General features: G+C 44.4%; 1 protein-coding gene across 1 annotated transcript in view; it reads right to left on the bottom strand.

Moving 5' to 3' along the window:
* Nucleotides 1-19,538, bottom strand: part of TALDO1 (transaldolase 1) — a 24,641-nt gene extending 5,103 nt beyond the window's left edge. The window contains exons 1-4 of the mRNA XM_063289292.1: nt 19,293-19,538; nt 5,631-5,754; nt 4,781-4,888; nt 3,489-3,620 (exon numbers count right to left, since the gene is read on the bottom strand). Coding sequence (XP_063145362.1) covers nt 3,489-3,620; nt 4,781-4,888; nt 5,631-5,754; nt 19,293-19,389 — 461 coding nt within the window. The 5' untranslated portion in view covers nt 19,390-19,538. The remainder of the gene's footprint in view (nt 1-3,488; nt 3,621-4,780; nt 4,889-5,630; nt 5,755-19,292) is intronic.

The raw sequence follows: 19,538 nt of genomic DNA, 5'->3' as shown, positions 1-19,538 counted from the left end.
TAAGTCAAAAAACAGAACTGCAGTAATGAAAATATCAGTTCTGGATAATCAAATATGAGAAGACTGAATGAATGGAAAATGGGTTTTTAGTTGTGGATGAGATAAAAAAACCACATATAAGAATGGTTGCTGCAAAAAATGAGGAGGGAATGTTATTATATAATATGTACAATGAAAAAAGCTGAATGTTTTTCGGGATTCTCCCTGAAAGGGTATGAAAGGGATGCAGACCAGATTTTCACTGTTCAGCAGGTCAATGAATGTGGGATATGAATGTGGGAAAGAGTTTACAGAACATTTGTTGAGTCTGAGAAGGCTTGTAATAGAAAAGGCTTGAATGATGGAAAATTTCACATAAATACCATAGGGAGCTGAAAGCTGATTGATGAATGGTTAAGAATTGTATATAAGTAAAGTATGTATATGAATAAATGGAATACTTAGTGAATGGTTTAACACTAAGTAGGGAATAAGACAAGAATGCCTTATAGCCCCTTGGTTATTTTATGTATTTATGGATAAATGTATAAGGAATACTTACAATAACAACAGAGATACATTGCTTGGGGGTGTGAATATATATACGTCCATATACAGAAGATCCATGTTGTTGTTTGCAAATCTAAATGATTTGTATAACGTTATATATACTGTATGATCCAAGGAAGACAATAGCTCTGAAAACTGATGTATTGAAATCCAAGGGTTTTAACAGAGAAAATGAAGGATTGCAAATTATAGATACTTGGCAAAAAAATTAGAGTAAGTAGATGAATTTATGTACCTTGGTAGAATGTTTATTAAGGGTGGGGGAAAGGATGGTGCATGGCAGATATCTTTAAAGGAAAAAAAAGTGTTTTGTCTTCAATTAGGCATATGTCATCCTATTAAAAAAGGCTATAATTCCAGCAGATTCAGTTTATTTTTAATTGAAAGCAGGCAAAAAAAGAGCAAACTATCTGGTAGGAAAAAAGCCACTGACATTGGTGATTTCCAGTTCTACTTAATGGAAAAGCAAGGAGGTTTGGGGTTTCAAATCATGTTTAAAATCTTAGCCTAAACTAAAAATATGGCCTCTTTTCCTCTCTCAGCTCACCTAATTGAGGTCCAAACCTTTAACTATACACTGATGCATGTAACTGTATTGAGCTGGAAACTTAGCTTGGTAGCCTTATTGTTCAGCATTCCAAGAAAAAACATAAGTGCATCTTTAGAGCTCTAAAATTAAAATATGGGGGGAAGTCAAGGAGGAAGAGAAGACAGTGCCAGCTTGTCAGTACCTGAGAATAGCAAGTACCTCATTCACCACACAGAGAGCAGGAGCACAACTGCCAGAGGTAAGGGTGCCTGCTTCTACCCCCAGGACCACTGCCAAGCCGACGGGCCCCCACTGCGCCTTGATATGGGGCCAGGATTGCAGCTGCCAAGTGGCTTGTCACACCATGTTTTCTTCTTACTGTGAGGGGGATCTGTAGCTTCTGTCCAATACTGGCATGCTGCCGCCCTGTGTCCGGCCATTGCTCTCCTGCTATGTGTGTGAGGAGTGAGCCACACAAAATGACCTGGAGGACTTTTGAGGATTCTGATGTACCGTGTTGCAAGGAATAAATGTTTCTTGAAAGAAATGAAAATGGCTGTAACAGCATGCTTTTCTGCCCACTTTGTTACAGTGCATTCGGAAAGTATTCAGGGCCCCTTCACTTTTTTCAATTTTGTTATGTTGCAGCCTGATACTACAATCATTCAAATTCATTTTTTTCTCATTAATCTACACTCAGTACCCCATAATGACAAAGTGAAAACAGAATTTTAGAAATGTCTGTACATTTATTAAAAAGGAAAAACTGAAATATCACATTATGTAAGTATTCAGACCCTTTGCAACAACACTTGAAATTTAGCTCAGGTGCCTCCCATTTCTCTTGATCGTTGCTCAGCTGTTTCTACATGACTGGAGTCCACCTATGGTAAATTAAATTGATTGGACATGATTTGGAAAGGCCTCTATAGAAGGCCTCACAGCTGACAATGCATACTGTATCAGAGCAAAAGCCATGAGGTCAGAGGAACTGCCTGCAGAGCTCAGAGACAGGATTACTGCAAGACACAGATCTGGGGAAGGCTACAAAAAAATTTCTGCTGCATTGAAGGTTCCCAAGAGCACAGTGGCCTCCATAATTCTCAAATGGAAGAAGTCTGGCACAATCAGGACTCTTCCAAGAGCTGGTCACCTGGCCAAACTGAGCAATCGGGAGAGAAGAGCCTTAGTAAGAGAGGTGACCAAGAACCCAATGGTCACTCTGACTGAACTCCAGAGATCCTGTGTACAGATGGGACAAAGTTCCAGAAGGGCAACCATCACTGCAGCCCTCCACCGATCTGGGCTTTATGGCAGAGTGGCTAGATGGAAGCCTCTCCTCAGTGCAAAACACATGAAAGCCCACTTGGAGTTTGCAAAAAAGCACCTGAAGGACTCTCAGACGGTGAGGAACAAGATTCTCTGGTCTGATGAAATCAAAATTGAACCGTTTGGCCTCAATTCTAAATGTTATGTCTGGAGGACACCAGGCACTGCTCATCACCTTCCCAATACCATCCCAACAGTGAAGCATGGTGGTGGCAGCATCATGCTGTGGGGGTGTTTTTCAGCAGCAGGGACTGGGAGACTGGTCAGGGTTGAGGGAAAGCTGAATGGAGCAAAGTAGAGAGATATCCTGAATGAAAACCTGTTCCACAGCACTCAGGACCTCAGACTGGGCTGAAGGTTCACCTTCCAACATGACAACGATCCTAAGCACACAGCCAAGACAACACAGGACTGGCTTAGGGACAACTCTGTGAATGTCCTAGAGTGGCCCAGCCAGAGCTCTGACTTGAACCCTATTGAACATCTCTGGAGAGACCTGAAAATGGCTGTCCACCGACGGTCCCCACCCAACCTGATTGAGCTTGAGAGGATTTGCAAAGAAGAATGGCAGAAAATCCCCCAATCCAGGTGTGCAAAGCTTGTCGCCTCATACCGAAAAAAACTTGAGGCTGTAATTGCTGCCAAAGGTACTTCAACAAAGTACTGAGTAAAGGGTCTGAATACTTACATACATGTGATATTTCAGTTTTTCCTTTTTAATACATTTACAGACATTTCTAAAATTCTGTTTTCATTTTGTCATTATGGGGTACTGAGTGTAGATTAATGAGAAAAAAAAATGAATTTGAACGATTGTAGTATCAGGCTGCAACATAACAAAATTGAAAAAAGTGAAGGGGGTCTGAATACTTTCCGAATGCACTGTACATGGAAGAGAGAACTGACTATGTCAGAAGAAACCTGAAAGCTGAATGTAATCAGAATGAGCTATTTAAGAAGCGTGTGTGGTAAAACTAGAAGAGATAGGGTCAAGACAGAAATTTCTATCCAGAAAGTGACAAGCATGGAATATTAAATAGCAATCAAATGAGTGTTACACTGCTGCTCCTGGTATACTTACTTGCCAGCTTGGATGCCCTCCCATGTTGATGACAGCTTGATGAGGATACGATCTTTGCTAATTCCTATTTCTTTATAAAGATCTATGAAGTGTCTGGCCCTCTTAACCATTCCCTCCTTATCAAAAGACAACCTTTAAAATAAAGGGATATATATTTTGTTTCATTATAATTTGTGTTAATTATACTCAAATAGGCAAACTTGCAAAGATATGGGATGCAACGTGCATGCCTTTCCATACCACTTGCCACACTTCAGCCCTATGCTTGAGAAGGCAAATGTCATTATAGGGAGCATGCCATTACAAATTCACAGCTTCACAATATATTTATTCATCATGTGCCATTTCTACTACTTTTGCATAATTTGATTATCTTAAATATTACATGTCACTAAATAAATTAATCTGAATAATATTAAAGAAACACAAATACCATTAAGTACCTTAATAAATATCTTAAGATTGGGATAACAAAGGGCTTATTAAAAGGCCTTTCTAAACAACAAGATCTTCAACTGAGAGCCATAAGAGAATAGTAATAGTAACTTACATGAATAGTTATAAGTAATATAGTCATATACATGAATACTAAGCTAAGCAAAAGTTTCCAGTACACAGGTGCAAATAACAGGATGGCCATCTCTCTAATCCAGTGTTTCTCAACCTTGGCAACTTTAAGATGTATGGACTTCAACTCCCAGAATGCTGGCTGGGGAATTCTGGGAGTTGAAGTCCACACATCTTAAAGTTGCCAAGGTTGAGAAACACTGGTCTAATCCATGCAAGACAGACAGACTGACTGAACAGAACAAAAGAGGTTTTGGACTAAGCTGGTTGGAGCCCCTTGCTGTGTATGTGATATGTTGTGTTGACCAGATCTGCCATCTGTTTTTTTCCTATGTTTTTATTGTATATTTGTTGTTCCATTTTTATGCTGTAAGCCACTCAGAGTCAATTGGAGTCGGGTGGTGTCTAAATTGAATACCTAAATAACTGTACTGATAACCTCCACAGGCTCATACAGATGATTATGAGAGCCAGTATGGGGTTGTAGCTATGATGTTAGAAGTAGGAAGACCCATATTCAAGTCCACCTTCAGCCTCAGGAGCTCACCGGTGACTCTGGGCCAGTTACTCTCGGTCCAGCCTATCTCAAAGTTTTGCTGTTGTGGGTAAAAATAAGAGAGGGGATGCATGCTACTTTGAGCTCCTGAAGTAAAGGCTGGATACAAATCTAACCAATAAATAAATATAAATGATATTTGATCTTGATGAATTGAGAAAATACCCACCTTGCATCTACTTCTGTGGACACACGCCCAGGTATCCTCTTCAGTATTTCTGCTCCAAACAGTACAAAAAGCTTGTCACAAGCATTTGTAACTTGATCATTTTCTGACCTGGAATTATATAATCACCAAAATAGAATTTCATGAACTGAGGGGAAGAAGTGGCACTAATGTGACATTTACAGAAATAAATGAGTCAAATTGGAATGGTAATATGAATTCTTTGCACTAAGTTCTGAATTTTAAAATCAGTTTGGTGTAGTGGTTAAGGCACCAGTCTAGAAAACAGGAGACCGAGAGTTCTAGTCCTGCCTTAGGCATGAAAACTAGCCAGGTGACCTTGGGCCAGTCACTCAGCCCTGGGAAGCAGGCAAGGGCAAACCACTTCTGAAAAACCTTGCCAAGAAAACTGCAGGAACTTGTCCAGGCAATCGTTAGGAGTCAACACTGACTGAAAGGCGTGCATGCACACATGTGCATGCACACATTCTGAACTTTATCCACATTAACATAAATCTCTAACTCCTGAGCAAATGTGACTGATGCAACATCAGTAGAGGCCTCTACTTGAACCTCTGACTCATTCCCTAATGCTGCACTCCATGTAGGGAGAGGGATTGAACCAACTCTTTCCTTCTTCCTTCTGCAATGAGACAGAACTGAGAGTGGCTGGTAATCTGCAGAAGGGTTTCCACTTCCTCTACTCTGCCATTATTTAATTTCACAATCCTGGTTTAAGTCTAACAGCATAATACGTATGTGAAGATGAATGATAACAGAGACTGAGGACCCATACTGATATCCCAAATAGGTGCCACAACTGCAAAGTTGGAACATTAGTAGGCTTACTCACCCACCAAGTTTCCTCCCATGTGCAATAGCATCTTCTACCAGCTGCTGATAGGCTGGCATCTGAGCTGCAGCTAGTATCAGGGAAGGGTTGGTAGTAGCATCTAGAGGCTTGTACTCATCAATAGCTGTGGAAACAAAGGCAGCAAAAAAGAACAGAAAAGTGGGGAAGAAGGAGTGTTAGCCTCTCAGCTTGATAAGAATTTTCTTAAGGATACGCAATGTAATTAATGTAGCTATTTCAGTGCTATAAGTTATGTTTGCACATAACATGATTGAGAATTAATGATTAAAAAGAGACAGATACAGTTCTTAGTAAAATGCAAACTTGTAGCTAGGCTATATTACTTTCAGAGACTCAAAGCCACACAGGAAGTTTAATACTAAGAAGGCTGCTCTCCATAACATCTTTCTTGCTATCTCCTGTACTGTCATGTTCGCCGTTTCAATGTCTTTGATACATCGTAACGTTTCGCATGTCATTAGCTGGATGCGTGTTTCATCTTTCTCGGGAGGATGGGAGTGTTTATCTTTTGGCTTTGCTCTGGAATGTATCTGCATTATCTACTGCGTTCAAGGTTACTTTCCCAGGCTAGCAGCTCTGACGATTGCTAGCACCTGTGACGGGCGGGGCTGTTACGAGGGAGGCGGGATACGTTTGCACCAAGGGTTTAAGTTTGTATTTGGCGCGCTTTTGCTCATTCTCAGCTTTCTCTGTATTTGCCCTAAGTTCCTTAATAAATCAGATTTCATTTAGCAGCCTCTTGTGAGTCTGAGTATTTGGGCTGGGGCAATCATTACATAAAGCTGAGAATCTAAGATCCCAACTCCGCTGGCCCGTCCAGGAAAAGGCAAGTTGTCTAACCCTGTGAGGGAGAGCGCCAGCGATGACCGAACCCGACATCGTGATGATGGAAGAAGGGGAACCGGACTCGACCGTGAGGCGACCCGACCGACTGTCCCAAGTGGGGGAGCTGTCAGCCATCCTAGAAGAGGCGAGCTCCGAGTCGGAGGGTGAAGCCGGGGGCATGAAAACTGCCCCGGAGACTACCGTAACTTCCCCGGGTGAGCTGGTCACCTGGGATGAGACCCAAGGGGATGTCTCGGTGGCGGGGGGCCCATCCTGGAGGCAGAGGTACCCATTATCCCCCACAGTGGTTCAGGTGCAGCCAAGAGAAGGCTCCCCCACCCCGGATCGTATCCGAGTGCTGGAGTCAAAAATGGACTCGTTGGAAACTATACTGAAGCAGCTGAGTCTAGATGTGACCTCGTTGAGAGAAACCCGGGAAGGATCAAGCCAACGGCATTCGACCCCTTCGTCCCATGGGCAGTCCCCGGAGCGGCGACGGACGGCGCGGATGCGCGAGGGGGACCAGACGGTCCAGATGGAAATAGCAGCATCGCCGGTGCGGCTGCCCCCGGGCCCCGCGCTGCCACTAGCCCGGGAAGCGCAAACCCCTGTAGCCCCGGTGGCGGGGCGCAGCCCGGCGGGGGGCGGGATGAGAGACTTCCCTGTCAAGTTTGATGGGGATCCGACCAAACTCTCATTTTTCCTGACGAATGCTAAAGCCTACATGGAAGAATGGGGGTCGCTTTTTCAATCGGAAAAGGCAAAGATCATCACCATTGCCACCAAACTGAAAGGGAGGGCGGCAGACTGGTATGTCCAGATGTGCCAGTCAGAAGCGCCTGAACTGGAGAAATTCAACGAGTTCCTCTGGGCATTGAGGCAACACTTTGAGGATCCCCTGGCGAAAGAGAGGGCAAAGCGAGCTCTGAAAGAACTTAAGCAGGGGTCAAGATCCGTGGCTGATTACGCGCTAGAGTTTAAAGCGCTTGCTGGGAAGGTGGATGACTGGTCCCAAGCCACCATCATCGAGTTATTCAAGGACGGCCTGAACACAGAGGTGCTGCGCTGGTCCTTGGGGAGGGACGACCCCTATACGCTGTACGAGTGGATCCAGCTGGCGGGAAGGGCTGAGCATGCCCATGAGATCTTCGCCCATCGAAAGACCGCCAAATCGGGGCGGGAGGTGAAGCCCAGTCGCCCACCGAGCACCGGGGGGCGACCAGGGCAACGACCCTGGGACGAGGAGCGAGAGAAGCGGTATGCAAAAGGCCAGTGTCTGCGATGTGGTAAGGAGGGGCATCGAGTGGCGGTGTGCCCGAAGGCAAAGGGAGAGGAACGGCTCGGCAAGCCGCCGACGAAGTCCCCTTCCCTGCCGAGGAAGCAGAAAGCCGCGGTGGCTGAAAGCGAGGGAGACGATGTGATGTTCTACGAGGATGAGGGTGAGCCCAAACTACTGCAGCCGGCGGGAAACGCCAGCCACCTGCTTTAAAGGGCGCCGCAGGGCAGGTGGTGGAAGAAGGGCACGAGCCTTCATCGGTGAGTGGCAGTTACCGCATTCTCATGGTGAAGTTGAAGTTGGGCTCCCGATCCAAGACTGTAGAAGTATGGGCCATGATCGACTCGGGGTGTTCCCGGTGTCTAATGCACCTCGATGTGGTAGCGGCTCTGGAGCTACTCACTTTCCCTTTACAGCGACCCATCGCCTTTACACAGCTGGATGGGTCCATGGCAGGGGGCAAACCGGTCACCCATTTCACAGGGCGGGTAGCCTTGCAGCTGGGCAGCCATCGGGAAGGTTTGTCTTTTGTCGTGGCTCCGGCAGGGGGTCCCCTGGTGGTGTTGGGGGTGCCCTGGTTGGTTCAGCAAAATCCCCAAATAAACTGGGTCTACCGGACTATCACGTTTAGGGATGGGTTTTACCAAGCGACAGAAGGGAAGGGTGCCCCAGAGGAGATGGTGGGGGTTGCGGCAGCTGCAACTCCGCATTTCCCGGCCCCTCCTCTGGAAGGCTTGCCGCCGGAGTACCGGATGTTTGCTGATGTGTTTAGTGAAAAGGAAGCAGATCAATTGCCCCCTCATCGTAAAACGGATTGTGCCATTGAACTGGTGCCCAACACCCAATTGCCCAAGCCAAAGATTTATTCCATGACACAAAAGGAACTGACTCTGTTGAGAGACTTTGTGGACAAAAATTTGGCGCGCGGATTCATTGAGCCAGCGAATTCACCGGTGGGGGCGCCGGTTCTCTTCCGCCCAAAAAAGGATGGGACATTGAGACTTTGTACCGATTTCCGCGGATTAAATGCCGTCTCAATTTCCAATAAATATCCCTTGCCATTGATCAAGGACATGTTGTCACATCTGGCTAAGGGAAAAATCTTCTCTAAACTCGATTTAAGAGAAGCCTATTATCGTGTACGAATCAAGGAGGGCGATGAGTGGAAAACTGCCTTCAATTGCCCGTTGGGTGCATTCCAGTATAAGGTGTTACCGTTCGGTCTGGCCGGGGCCCCTGGGGTATTTATGCAATTGATCAATGAAGTACTGCATGAGCATCTGTTTAAGGGGGTATTGGTGTATTTGGATGATGTATTGATTTATACTGAAACCATGGAAGAGCATGTCTCTCTGGTGAAAAGGGTGCTGAGTAAACTCAGATCAGCAGAATTGTATGCCAAACTGTCTAAATGTGCATTTCACCAGACACAAATTGACTATTTGGGGTATAGAATTTCAGATAAAGGCATTGAAATGGACCCTGCAAAGGTGCAGGCTATCATGGACTGGGAAAGTCCCCGCACCCGCAGGCAACTTCAAAGTTTCCTGGGGTTCAGTAACTACTACAGATTATTCATAAGGGGATTCGCTGAAATTGCCTTGCCACTAACCGAATTGCTCCGAACCAAGGGTTTGGGAGACACTCGAAGAGTAAAGAATCCAGGGGCGCTGTTGCGCTGGACGCCTGCTTGTCAAACGGCATTTGAGCGGCTCAAGGCAGCTTTTATCAAAGAGCCCATTTTGCAACATCCCGATCCCTCGAAACCTTTTGTGGTTCAGGCTGATGCCTCCGATTATTCCATTGGGGCATTGTTGATGCAACAAGACGGGACAGGATGCCTTAAGCCATGTGCCTACCTGTCCCGCAAATTCTCCGAGACTGAGCGACGTTGGCATGTATGGGAGAAAGAGGCATTCGCAGTAAAAGCCGCGTTAGAAGCTTGGCGGCATCTGTTAGAGGGGGCGAATCATCCCTTTGAGGTGTGGACTGACCATAAAAATTTGGAGGCTCTTAGCACCCCTCGAAAACTGAGCCCGAAACAAGTCCGTTGGGCTCAATTTTTTAATCGGTTCAACTTTCAATTGAAGTTTATTCCGGGGAAAAAGAATTTCCTGGCTGATGCGTTGTCAAGGCAACCTCAGGACTCTGGGGCAGCGCCAGAAGTGGTTAGCACCCTGTGGACGGCGCCCCAATTGGGTATGCAGGCTGTGACGCGTAGCCAAACGCGCGCGCAGCAGCCACCCGCTGCAGACGCCGCCCAGCCGAGCGCTGTGTCAATTCCTTCCCAGTTGCAACAAAAGTTTCTAAAAGAGCTGAAAACTGATACTTGGTTGCTTGCAAATAAAGACAATGTTACTTTTGACCAAGGCTTCGCTTGGAAATCTAACCGCCTCTACGTCCCTGAAAGCCTAAGAAAAGAGGTGTTACTACGTTCACACGATGACAAACTAGCGGGTCACTTCGGGTTTGTTAAAACCTTACACCTTGTTCGGAGGCAGTTCTGGTGGCCCACATTACGCAAAGATGTCAAGGACTATATTGCCTCCTGCACTGTTTGTGCAATGTCTAAGCGCAAGGGGGGGAGGCCTCAGGGGCTGCTGCAGCCGGTGGCTGCCCCTTCTTGCCCCTGGGATGAAATTTCCATGGACTTTATTGTTGAATTACCACCCAGTCAACGCAAAACTGTCATTTGGGTGGTCAAAGACTATTTCTCAAAACAAGCCCACTTCATCCCTTGCGTGTCCATTCCGTCGGCACGTCAATTGGCCCGCCTATTTCTGGTACATGTGTACAGGCTACACGGATGTCCCTCCCGCTTGATTTCGGACAGGGGCACACAATTTACCTCACAATTTTGGCGGGCGTTCCTCAAGCTGTTAGGAGCGAAGCAAGCCCTGTCCACGGCGTGGCATCCCCAGACGGACGGAGCCACAGAGGCTTTAAATTCTACTCTGGAGCAGTACCTTCGAGCTTTTGTGAATTACCAGCAGGACAACTGGGTAGACCTCCTTCCTTTTGCTGAAGTGGCTTACAACAATGCGGTTCATCAAAGCACTGGCCAAACCCCATTTCGTGTTGCCCAAGGCAGAGACTTTGTACCTATCCCGGATCTACCGCAACCTCCAGGCGGATCAACCACTCCGGGTGATTGGGCAACGCAACTGGCAGACTCCTGGCCGATGATTCAAAAGGCACTAGCTGATGCACAATTGGATTATAAACATTATGCTGATCGGAAGCGTGCCCCTCAGCCGGCATTTCAAGTCGGGGACTCGGTTTACCTTTCCACTAAGTTCATAAAGTCCTCACAACCTTCCAAGAAACTGGCTCCTAAATTTGTGGGTCCTTTCCCCATTACCGCTCAAATTAACCCTGTGACTTTTAAACTTGACTTGCCTCATAACCTCAAACGCTTACACCCTGTTTTTCATTGCAGTTTGCTCAAACCGACTATTCGTTCTGACCGCTGGCATCACCAACCTCCACCTCCAACCCCTATCATGATTGACGGTCAGCAACACTTTGAAGTTAAAGAAATTTTGGACTCTAGACGCCTTCGCAATACTCTGCAATACTTAGTTCGTTGGAAGCATTTCCCTCATCCGGAGTGGGTCGCTGCACCAGATGTGGCTTCCCCTGTCCTAGTTACCCGTTTCCACTCTGCTTATCCCACTAAGCCGGGTCCCTAGGAGTATTTTTAGGGGGGCGGTATGTCATGTTCGCCGTTTCAATGTCTTTGATACATCGTAACGTTTCGCATGTCATTAGCTGGATGCGTGTTTCATCTTTCTCGGGAGGATGGGAGTGTTTATCTTTTGGCTTTGCTCTGGAATGTATTTGCATTATCTACTGCGTTCAAGGTTACTTTCCCAGGCTAGCAGCTCTGACGATTGCTAGCACCTGTGACGGGCGGGGCTGTTACGAGGGAGGCGGGATACGTTTGCACCAAGGGTTTAAGTTTGTATTTGGCGCGCTTTTGCTCATTCTCAGCTTTCTCTGTATTTGCCCTAAGTTCCTTAATAAATCAGATTTCATTTAGCAGCCTCTTGTGAGTCTGAGTATTTGGGCTGGGGCAATCATTACATGTACTGACTAACATAATAGTGATTTTTACCATCCCACTGGGCAAATAAATTTAAATACAGAAACAATCCACTAAAAGACATCAGTCTAAAAAGAGCAATGTAACAGCAGAAAAAAAAATCATCTGGGAAAAAAATGGCATTTCTTTGGCACCAAAGTGATAACAAGGTAAATTCAAGTTAGTGTCAGCGGGGAGAACATTACTAACGAGACATGCCTAATAAAAAGGCCCTTCAGTAATGTGACCTCCCATTCCTAATATGAAAACATGCAGTCAACATTTGAACAACATTTGAATCTAACTCGGAGTGTGATAATTAAAACAATGAACTGATGAACATAGTTGGACAAAACACAGGAAATTATAGAGATTTAATTAAAAAAAGAAAAAAGAAAATCTACCAAACCAACAGAAAATGTATCCCTATGGAAGAGAAGTTGGGCAGTGACTCAGAAAGTTGCCGACTGTTCCATTCTAAGCCACCTTCCCGCTTCCTGCGACCCAGAGCAAAGCTATTTTTAAGGGGTTGGAAAGAATTCTAGAGGCCTGCCCTGCATGCTTTCTCCAGCTTGTTTCTTTTTACACGAGGGAACATTAAAAAAAATGACATCTGTATTAGCACTTTGGGATTTTGCAGGGTTATTTGATAGGTTGTCCTAGGAGCAGTCCATCTGGAACCAACATAGTAAAGACTGTTCAGTCTTCAGTCAAGACAGTATTTAAGCTGTAAAAAAAGATGTCATATATAATTGAGTGCAGGGGAGTAAATTAGCTCTTTCAGTACTTTTCACTATAGAAAACCTTGGTCAAGAATAGAAACAGATATAATTCAGCTTGCCCATTTGACAATACATACAAATTAATGTGAGCTCCCTACAGTCTATCAAGCATGTAATTATACAAATTTGGAGTTCAAAAGCTTTTTCCCTTGTATTGTTTTATTTTGGAATAAATCCATAAAACCCAGGTTCTACAATGAATAACTTAGGTTCTGCTAACCATCACCAGTGTATCCTGAGAACCAATATTCCATTATAAGTCTATCCAAATGTCCAGTTGCTACAAATTCAATAACTAAGTTTCAATTGTTCAGATATAAGCATAATTTTGATAAACCAAATTAACACTGGTTTCTAATCATTTTTTTTTACTTTTAGTGCAATTTTGTTAGTAAGCAGCATTTTTCAGAGCATAAAAAGCAACATGACCTTTGTCTCAAACATCTGGATAGCAAGATGCTTGGAAAAGAATTTAATTAAGATCAAAAATGAAATCCAGTTATGCAAACTATTCAGTGGTTGTGAACTTATTTATGTAGAATTAGTGTGAGACTAGGGTGAAGCTGCCATAACTAAAGATGAAGCAGGCACGTAAGCAGAGAGGACAAAAACCCAGGAATCTTGTCTATAAGGTCCCTTCGGGGAGGTAGATAAGAAGGAAGCAAGTTGTGAAGGAAACAAAGGAAAAATGTCACCTGAACCAGACAAAGGAAGTTGGGCCTGAGCATATGGAACCCCACCCCTAAATTAACAAGGCAAGAGTAGCTGCTAGTCTTCTGAATCTGTGTTTATTTAAATGTATTGGCAGCCCAACTCCAGTGGACTCCAGGCAGTGTACAAAACTAGAAGAACAGTTACTGTAAAAACATAAAATCAGATGGACAGCCCAGACTAAAACAATCCAATAGACAACAAATTCAACAAAACAGGGACTTAGACAAATAATAAACGTCAACCCCAAGCCTGGGACCAAGCCAGGTTTTCAAAGCTTTCCAGAACCCTAGGAAAGAGGGCCCCATCCTTATATCTGGGGGGATGCTGTTCCAGAGGGTGGGGGCCACAACAGAGAAGGCACACTTCTTAGGTCCCACAAGATAGCAATGTTTAATGGAGGGGACCTGGAGCACAACCCCTCTGCTGGAACATGCTAGGTGGGCAGAAATGATTGGAGACAAGCAGTCCCTCATCACAAACAGATGTATTTAGTAAGTTGCAGACAAGTGCTACATCTGCACCTTGCATACACCAGCACATCTTTTTGCCTTTGAATAGAAAGCACTGTGCAGCCTTATTAAACAGCCAATAGTTGCAGTCCTTGCCACATCAAGATCCATAGTGGGGTGTGTGTTTCACAGTTATCCCACATCGACTCGCAAAAAGCAACTTTTAGAAGAGGAGGAAGAAAATATTTAGGTTCTGATATATATTAATGGCTACTGCCTTGTCCATATTCAAAGGGTGCCTCAAATAATTTACAGGGAGATCTATCAGAAGTAGAATTCCTGTGTGGGTTAGTGCATGTTCACTGTAATATAGAAGTAACTATTACTGAACTGGCACGTATAAGTACTTACTACAATGCCCAGCATACATTTAAACTTCTTTTTAAATTCTAAAAATCTACATATACAGACTAGAAAATTGTACTTTTCACGGTGAAACTCCCTCTAGGTGTTTTTGAACATGCATATGGTGGCAATCATCTCCAACTACTTAAGGAGGACATACCAAATTCCTCGGCAAAGTTACATAACTGGCACCACAGAAATGCAATATAGCCATGTGATATTCTTAAAGATTTTGTGCAATATTTCCATAGAAAATTTACGAAGTATTTTTACATCAAATATTTAACACCATCACATTCAACAGGGTAATTTCCTGCTCTACAAGTTTTATTCTCAGGTCAAAGAGGAACTTTTCTTGTCAAAATCTGCTAAGTCATAGACCATCAGCAAGATGCAATCATCTGTTAAGCAACAGGAAGGAGAAATATCTTTCATAAGACTATTTACAAAATAGTTAATATTTCATGTTAGGTTACATTCCCTGAGCAGCTTTTACTCTGAAAAATTGCTTATTACCCATGTATACTGTACATTGACAATCTAAACAGATCAAGAAATATTGAATTTTGCAAGTAATACTATTTTCTGCAATTATATAGCCTACTGGTAGAACACACAGAGCACTCTCAAAAGCATAATTGTATACAGATTATTTTACTTTAAAAGCAGATTTTCAACAGAAAAGGATTTTTCCATATTATAATATTTCCCTCTTAAAAGACCAGTCCATTAAGTCCACCAAGAATTAAGCTAAGATTCACAAGGATCAATAGGCACATGCTTCAGAAAAACGTGTATCAATTACTTGCACAAAGTATGCAAACTAACTGTTAAGTTCTGCCTAAACCATGAGTTAAAAATATTATCCAAAATATTAAAAAATATACAATGTTTTAACAATTGTCAACCACCCAGAGTCTCTGGCAGTAGGGTGTCATACACATTTAATAAATTATTATCATTATTAATCCACACTGTGGGTGACTTCTGTCATGCTTTTGCATAAATAACATTTTCTAAGTGGCTTGTGTCACTCCACAATGGAAGAGGTGGGACGTTTTTAAGGCCTGTTCACAGTGAGGTTGCAGAAAGGAATACTGAACACCATGTTAAAAACGCTACAGGTTAGTAATAAGTAAGCTTTTTAAAAGCCTTGTGTTTAAAATGAGTTGAAGTCTAGCTTCCTTAATCCCTAGACCCCAATTGGTGATAATGGCAACAAAATACAGCAATAGCATGAAGACCTGACATATAGAGTATTGTATTTCCCCACTCAGTATTCACAGGGGCTAGAGAGACTGATCCATGTTGTTTCCTTAGCAGTAATAAAGAAGTGGAATGCCAATTCCTTCTTCTAAGATTTTTTTTTTCAACATCCTAGCTAAATCTACAGCTCATAAAATGTCAAGAGTACCCCCAAGTTGCCCATAAAAAAAACCCGAATTCAATAAAAGAGTTTTGTTGTTGTTTATTCGTTCAGTCGCTTCCGACTCTTCGTGACTTCATGGACCAGCCCACGCCAGAGCTTCCTGTCGGTCGTCAACACCCCCAGCTCCCCCAGGGATGAGTCCGTCACCTCTAGAATATCATCCATCCATCTTGCCCTTGGTCGGCCCCTCTTCCTTTTGCCTTCCACTCTCCCTAGCATCAGCATCTTCTCCAGGGTGTCCTGTCTTCTCATTATGTGGCCAAAGTATTTCAGTTTTGCCTTTAATATCATTCCCTCAAGTGAGCAGTCTGGCTTTATTTCCTGGAGGATGGACTGGTTGGATCTTCTTGCAGTCCAAGGCACTCTCAGAATTTTCCTCCAACACCACAGTTCAAAAGCATCGATCTTCCTTCGCTCAGCCTTCCTTATGGTCCAGCTCTCGCAGCCATATGTTACTACAGGGAACACCATTGCTTTAACTATGCGGGCCTTTGTTGTCAGTGTGATGTCTCTGCTCTTAACTATTTTATCGAGATTTGTCATTGCTCTTCTTCCAAGGATTAAGCGTCTTCTGATTTCCTGACTGCAGTCAGCATCTGCAGTAATCTTTGCGCCTAGGAATACAAAGTCTTTCACTGCTTCTACATTTTCTCCCTCTATGTGCCAGTTATCAATCAACCTGGTTGCCATAATCTTGGTTTTTTTGAGGTTTAGCTGCAAACCAGCTTTTGCACTTTCTTCTTTCACCTTCATCATAAGGCTCCTCAGTTCCTCTTCACTTTCAGCCATCAAAGTGGTATCATCTGCATATCTGAGATTGTTAATGTTTCTTCCAGAGATTTTAACTCCAGCCTTGGATTCCTGAAGGCCAGCTTGTCGCATGATGTGTTCTGCATACAAGTTGAATAGGTAGGGTGAGAGTATACAGCCCTGCCGTACTCCTTTCCCAATCTTAAACCAGTCCGTTGTTCCGTGGTCTGTTCTTACTGTTGCTACTTGGTCGTTATACAGATTCTTCAGGAGGCATACAAGATGACTTGGTATCCCCATACCACTAAGAACTTGCCACAATTTGTTATGGTCCACACAGTCAAAGGCTTTAGAATAGTCAATAAAACAGAAATAGATGTTTTTCTGAAACTCCCTGGCTTTTTCCATTATCCAGCGGATATTGGCAATTTGGTCTCTAGTTCCTCTGCCTTTTCTAAACCCAGCTTGTACATCTGGCAATTCTCGCTCCATGAACTGCTGAAGTCTACCTTGCAGGATCTTGAGCATTACCTTACTGGCATGTGAAATGAGTGCCACTGTTCGATAGTTTGAACATTCTTTAGTGTTTCCCTTTTTTGGTATGGGGATATAAGTTGATTTTTTCCAGTCTGATGGCCATTCTTGTGTTTTCCAAATTTGCTGGCATATAGCATGCATTACCTTGACAGCATCATCTTGCAAGATTTTGAACAGTTCAGCTGGGATGCCGTCGTCTCCTGTTGCCTTGTTATTAGCAATGCTTCTTAAGGCCCACTCAACCTCACTCTTCAGGATGTCTGGCTCTAGCTCACCGACCACACTGTCAAAGCTATCCCCGATATTGTTATCCTTCCTATACAGGTTTTCTATATATTCTTGCCACCTTTTCTTGATCTCTTCTTCTTCTGTTAGGTCCTTGCCATCTTTGTTTTTGATCATACCCATTTTGGCCTGGAATTTACCTCCAATGTTTCTAATTTTCTGGAAGAGGTCTCTTGTCCTTCCTATTCTATTGTCTTCTTCCACTTCCGCGCATTGCTTGTTTAAAAATAATTCCTTATCTCTTCTGGCTAACCTCTGGAATTTTGCATTTAATTGGGCATATCTCCCCCTATCACTGTTGCCTTTTGCTTTCCTTCTTTCTTGGGCTACTTCTAGTGTCTCAGCAGACAGCCATTTTGCCTTCTTGGTTTTCTCTTTCTTTGGGATGTATTTTGTTGCCGCCTCCTGAACAATGCTGCCAACTTCTGTCCAGAGTTCTTCCGGGACCCTATCTACTAAGTCCAGTCCCTTAAATCTATTCTTCACCTCCACTGCATATTCCTTAGGAATATTAGTGAGCTCATATCTAGCTGATCTGTGGGTCTTCCCTAATCTCTTTAGTCTGATCCTAAATTGTGCAAGAAGAAGTTCGTGATCTGAACTACAGTCAGCTCCAGGCCTTGTTTTTACCGACTGTACAGATGTCCGCCACCTTTGGCTGCAAAGGATGTAATCAATCTGATTTCGGTGTTGTCCATCTGGTGAAGTCCATGTATAAAGCCGTCTCTTAGGTTGTTGGAAGAGAGTGTTTGTTATGCAGAGTGAATTGTCTTGGCAAAATTCTATCAGCCTGTGTCCTGCTTCGTTTTGTTCTCCCAGGCCATACTTACCTGTAATTCGAGGTGTCATTTGACTGCCCACCTTAGCATTCCAGTCTCCTGTGATGAAAATAACATCTCTTTTAGGCGTGTTGTCCAGTAGGTGCTGCAGATCCTCATAGAACTGCTCTACTTCAGCTTCTTCAGCATTTGTGGTTGGGGCGTATATTTGGATCACTGTGATGTTAGATGGCTTGCCCTGAATTCGAATTGAGATCATTCTGTCGTTTTTTGGGTTGTATCCAAGCACTGCTTTAGCCACTTTACTATTAATTATGAAGGCTACTCCATTTCTTCTGTGGTCCTCTTGTCCGCAGTAGTAGATCTGGTGGTCATTTGATGTGAAGTGGCCCATTCCAGTCCATTTCAGTTCACTGACGCCCAAAATGTCTATCTTTAATCTTGACATCTCACCAATAACCACATCCAATTTGCCCTGGCTCATAGATCTTACATTCCAGGTTCCGATGGTGTGTTGATCCTTAGAACATCGGATTCGCCGTTCACCACCAGCACCGTCGGCCGCTAGCCGTCCTTTCGGCTTTGAGCTAGCTGCGTCATCACGTCTGGGGCTAGTTGAGCTCATCCTCTGTTCCTCCCCAGTAGCATTTTGACCATCTTCCGACCTGGGGGTCTCATCTTCCGATGGTATACCGACATATCTCTGGTTGTACTGATCCATTTAGTTTTCACGGCAAGAATACTGAGGTGGGTTGCCATTACCTTCCCCAGGGATCGCATTTAGTCTGACCTCTCTGTCATGACCTTCCCGTCTTGGGTGGCCCTTCACGGTTTAGCTCATGGCATCATTGAGGTGCTCAAGCTCCAGCACCACGACAAGGTAACGATCCTTTGCTGAAGCAATAAAAGAGTACCTTAAGTCAACTACATAAAGTTTATGAACATTCCATAACACTGCAGAGAGCTTATACAGTAAATGTATTGCTTCTACTGAGTGGGTAGACTTATTAGGCCTACTTATCTGAGGACGAGCACCGCAGGCACGGTGGGGACTGGGCGGAAAATAAACATTGCACCGGGCTACGAAAAACACGACTTCCTCATCTGCTCCCTCCAACTAGTTTTCCTTTCTCGCGGAGAGCCGGAGATCGGAAGACGGGAGCTCCGCCGCACCCGGAAGAAACCAGCTGTGGGCAAGAGCGTTAAATGCAGGTGGAGCGGATTTGGTGGGGAGCCCCAGAGGCCAAAGGAGCGCCCCGCTCCACCGATCTCTCCCGGACTCTGTCTGGAAGGGCTAAAAAGGGGATCACCGGAACCACTCCTCACCATGGAAATCTCCCGTGTCGGCCACCACGGTGGTGTGTTGCTTGAGCTGCTCCAGCGCCGACTCCATCTTCTGCTTCTTCACGGGGGAAACTGACATAGTTGGCGCGGCCGCGGAAGAAGAAGTGGGCGCGGCTGCGGCGCCTGAGGCCGTTTCCGTAGCCTCGGAGGAAAAATCAGGTGACTAGCGCGCGCTCTCCAAGCTTGCGCCGCACGAAGCTGTGACAGGCAGCGGCCTTCTTTGCCGCT

The sequence above is a fragment of the Candoia aspera genome, chromosome 1, assembly GCF_035149785.1.
Source record: "Candoia aspera isolate rCanAsp1 chromosome 1, rCanAsp1.hap2, whole genome shotgun sequence".
Taxonomy (NCBI): Eukaryota; Metazoa; Chordata; class Lepidosauria; order Squamata; family Boidae; genus Candoia; species Candoia aspera.
The sequence above is the reverse complement of the archived record's forward strand: the minus strand, read 5'-3'. Positions and strand labels throughout refer to the sequence as shown.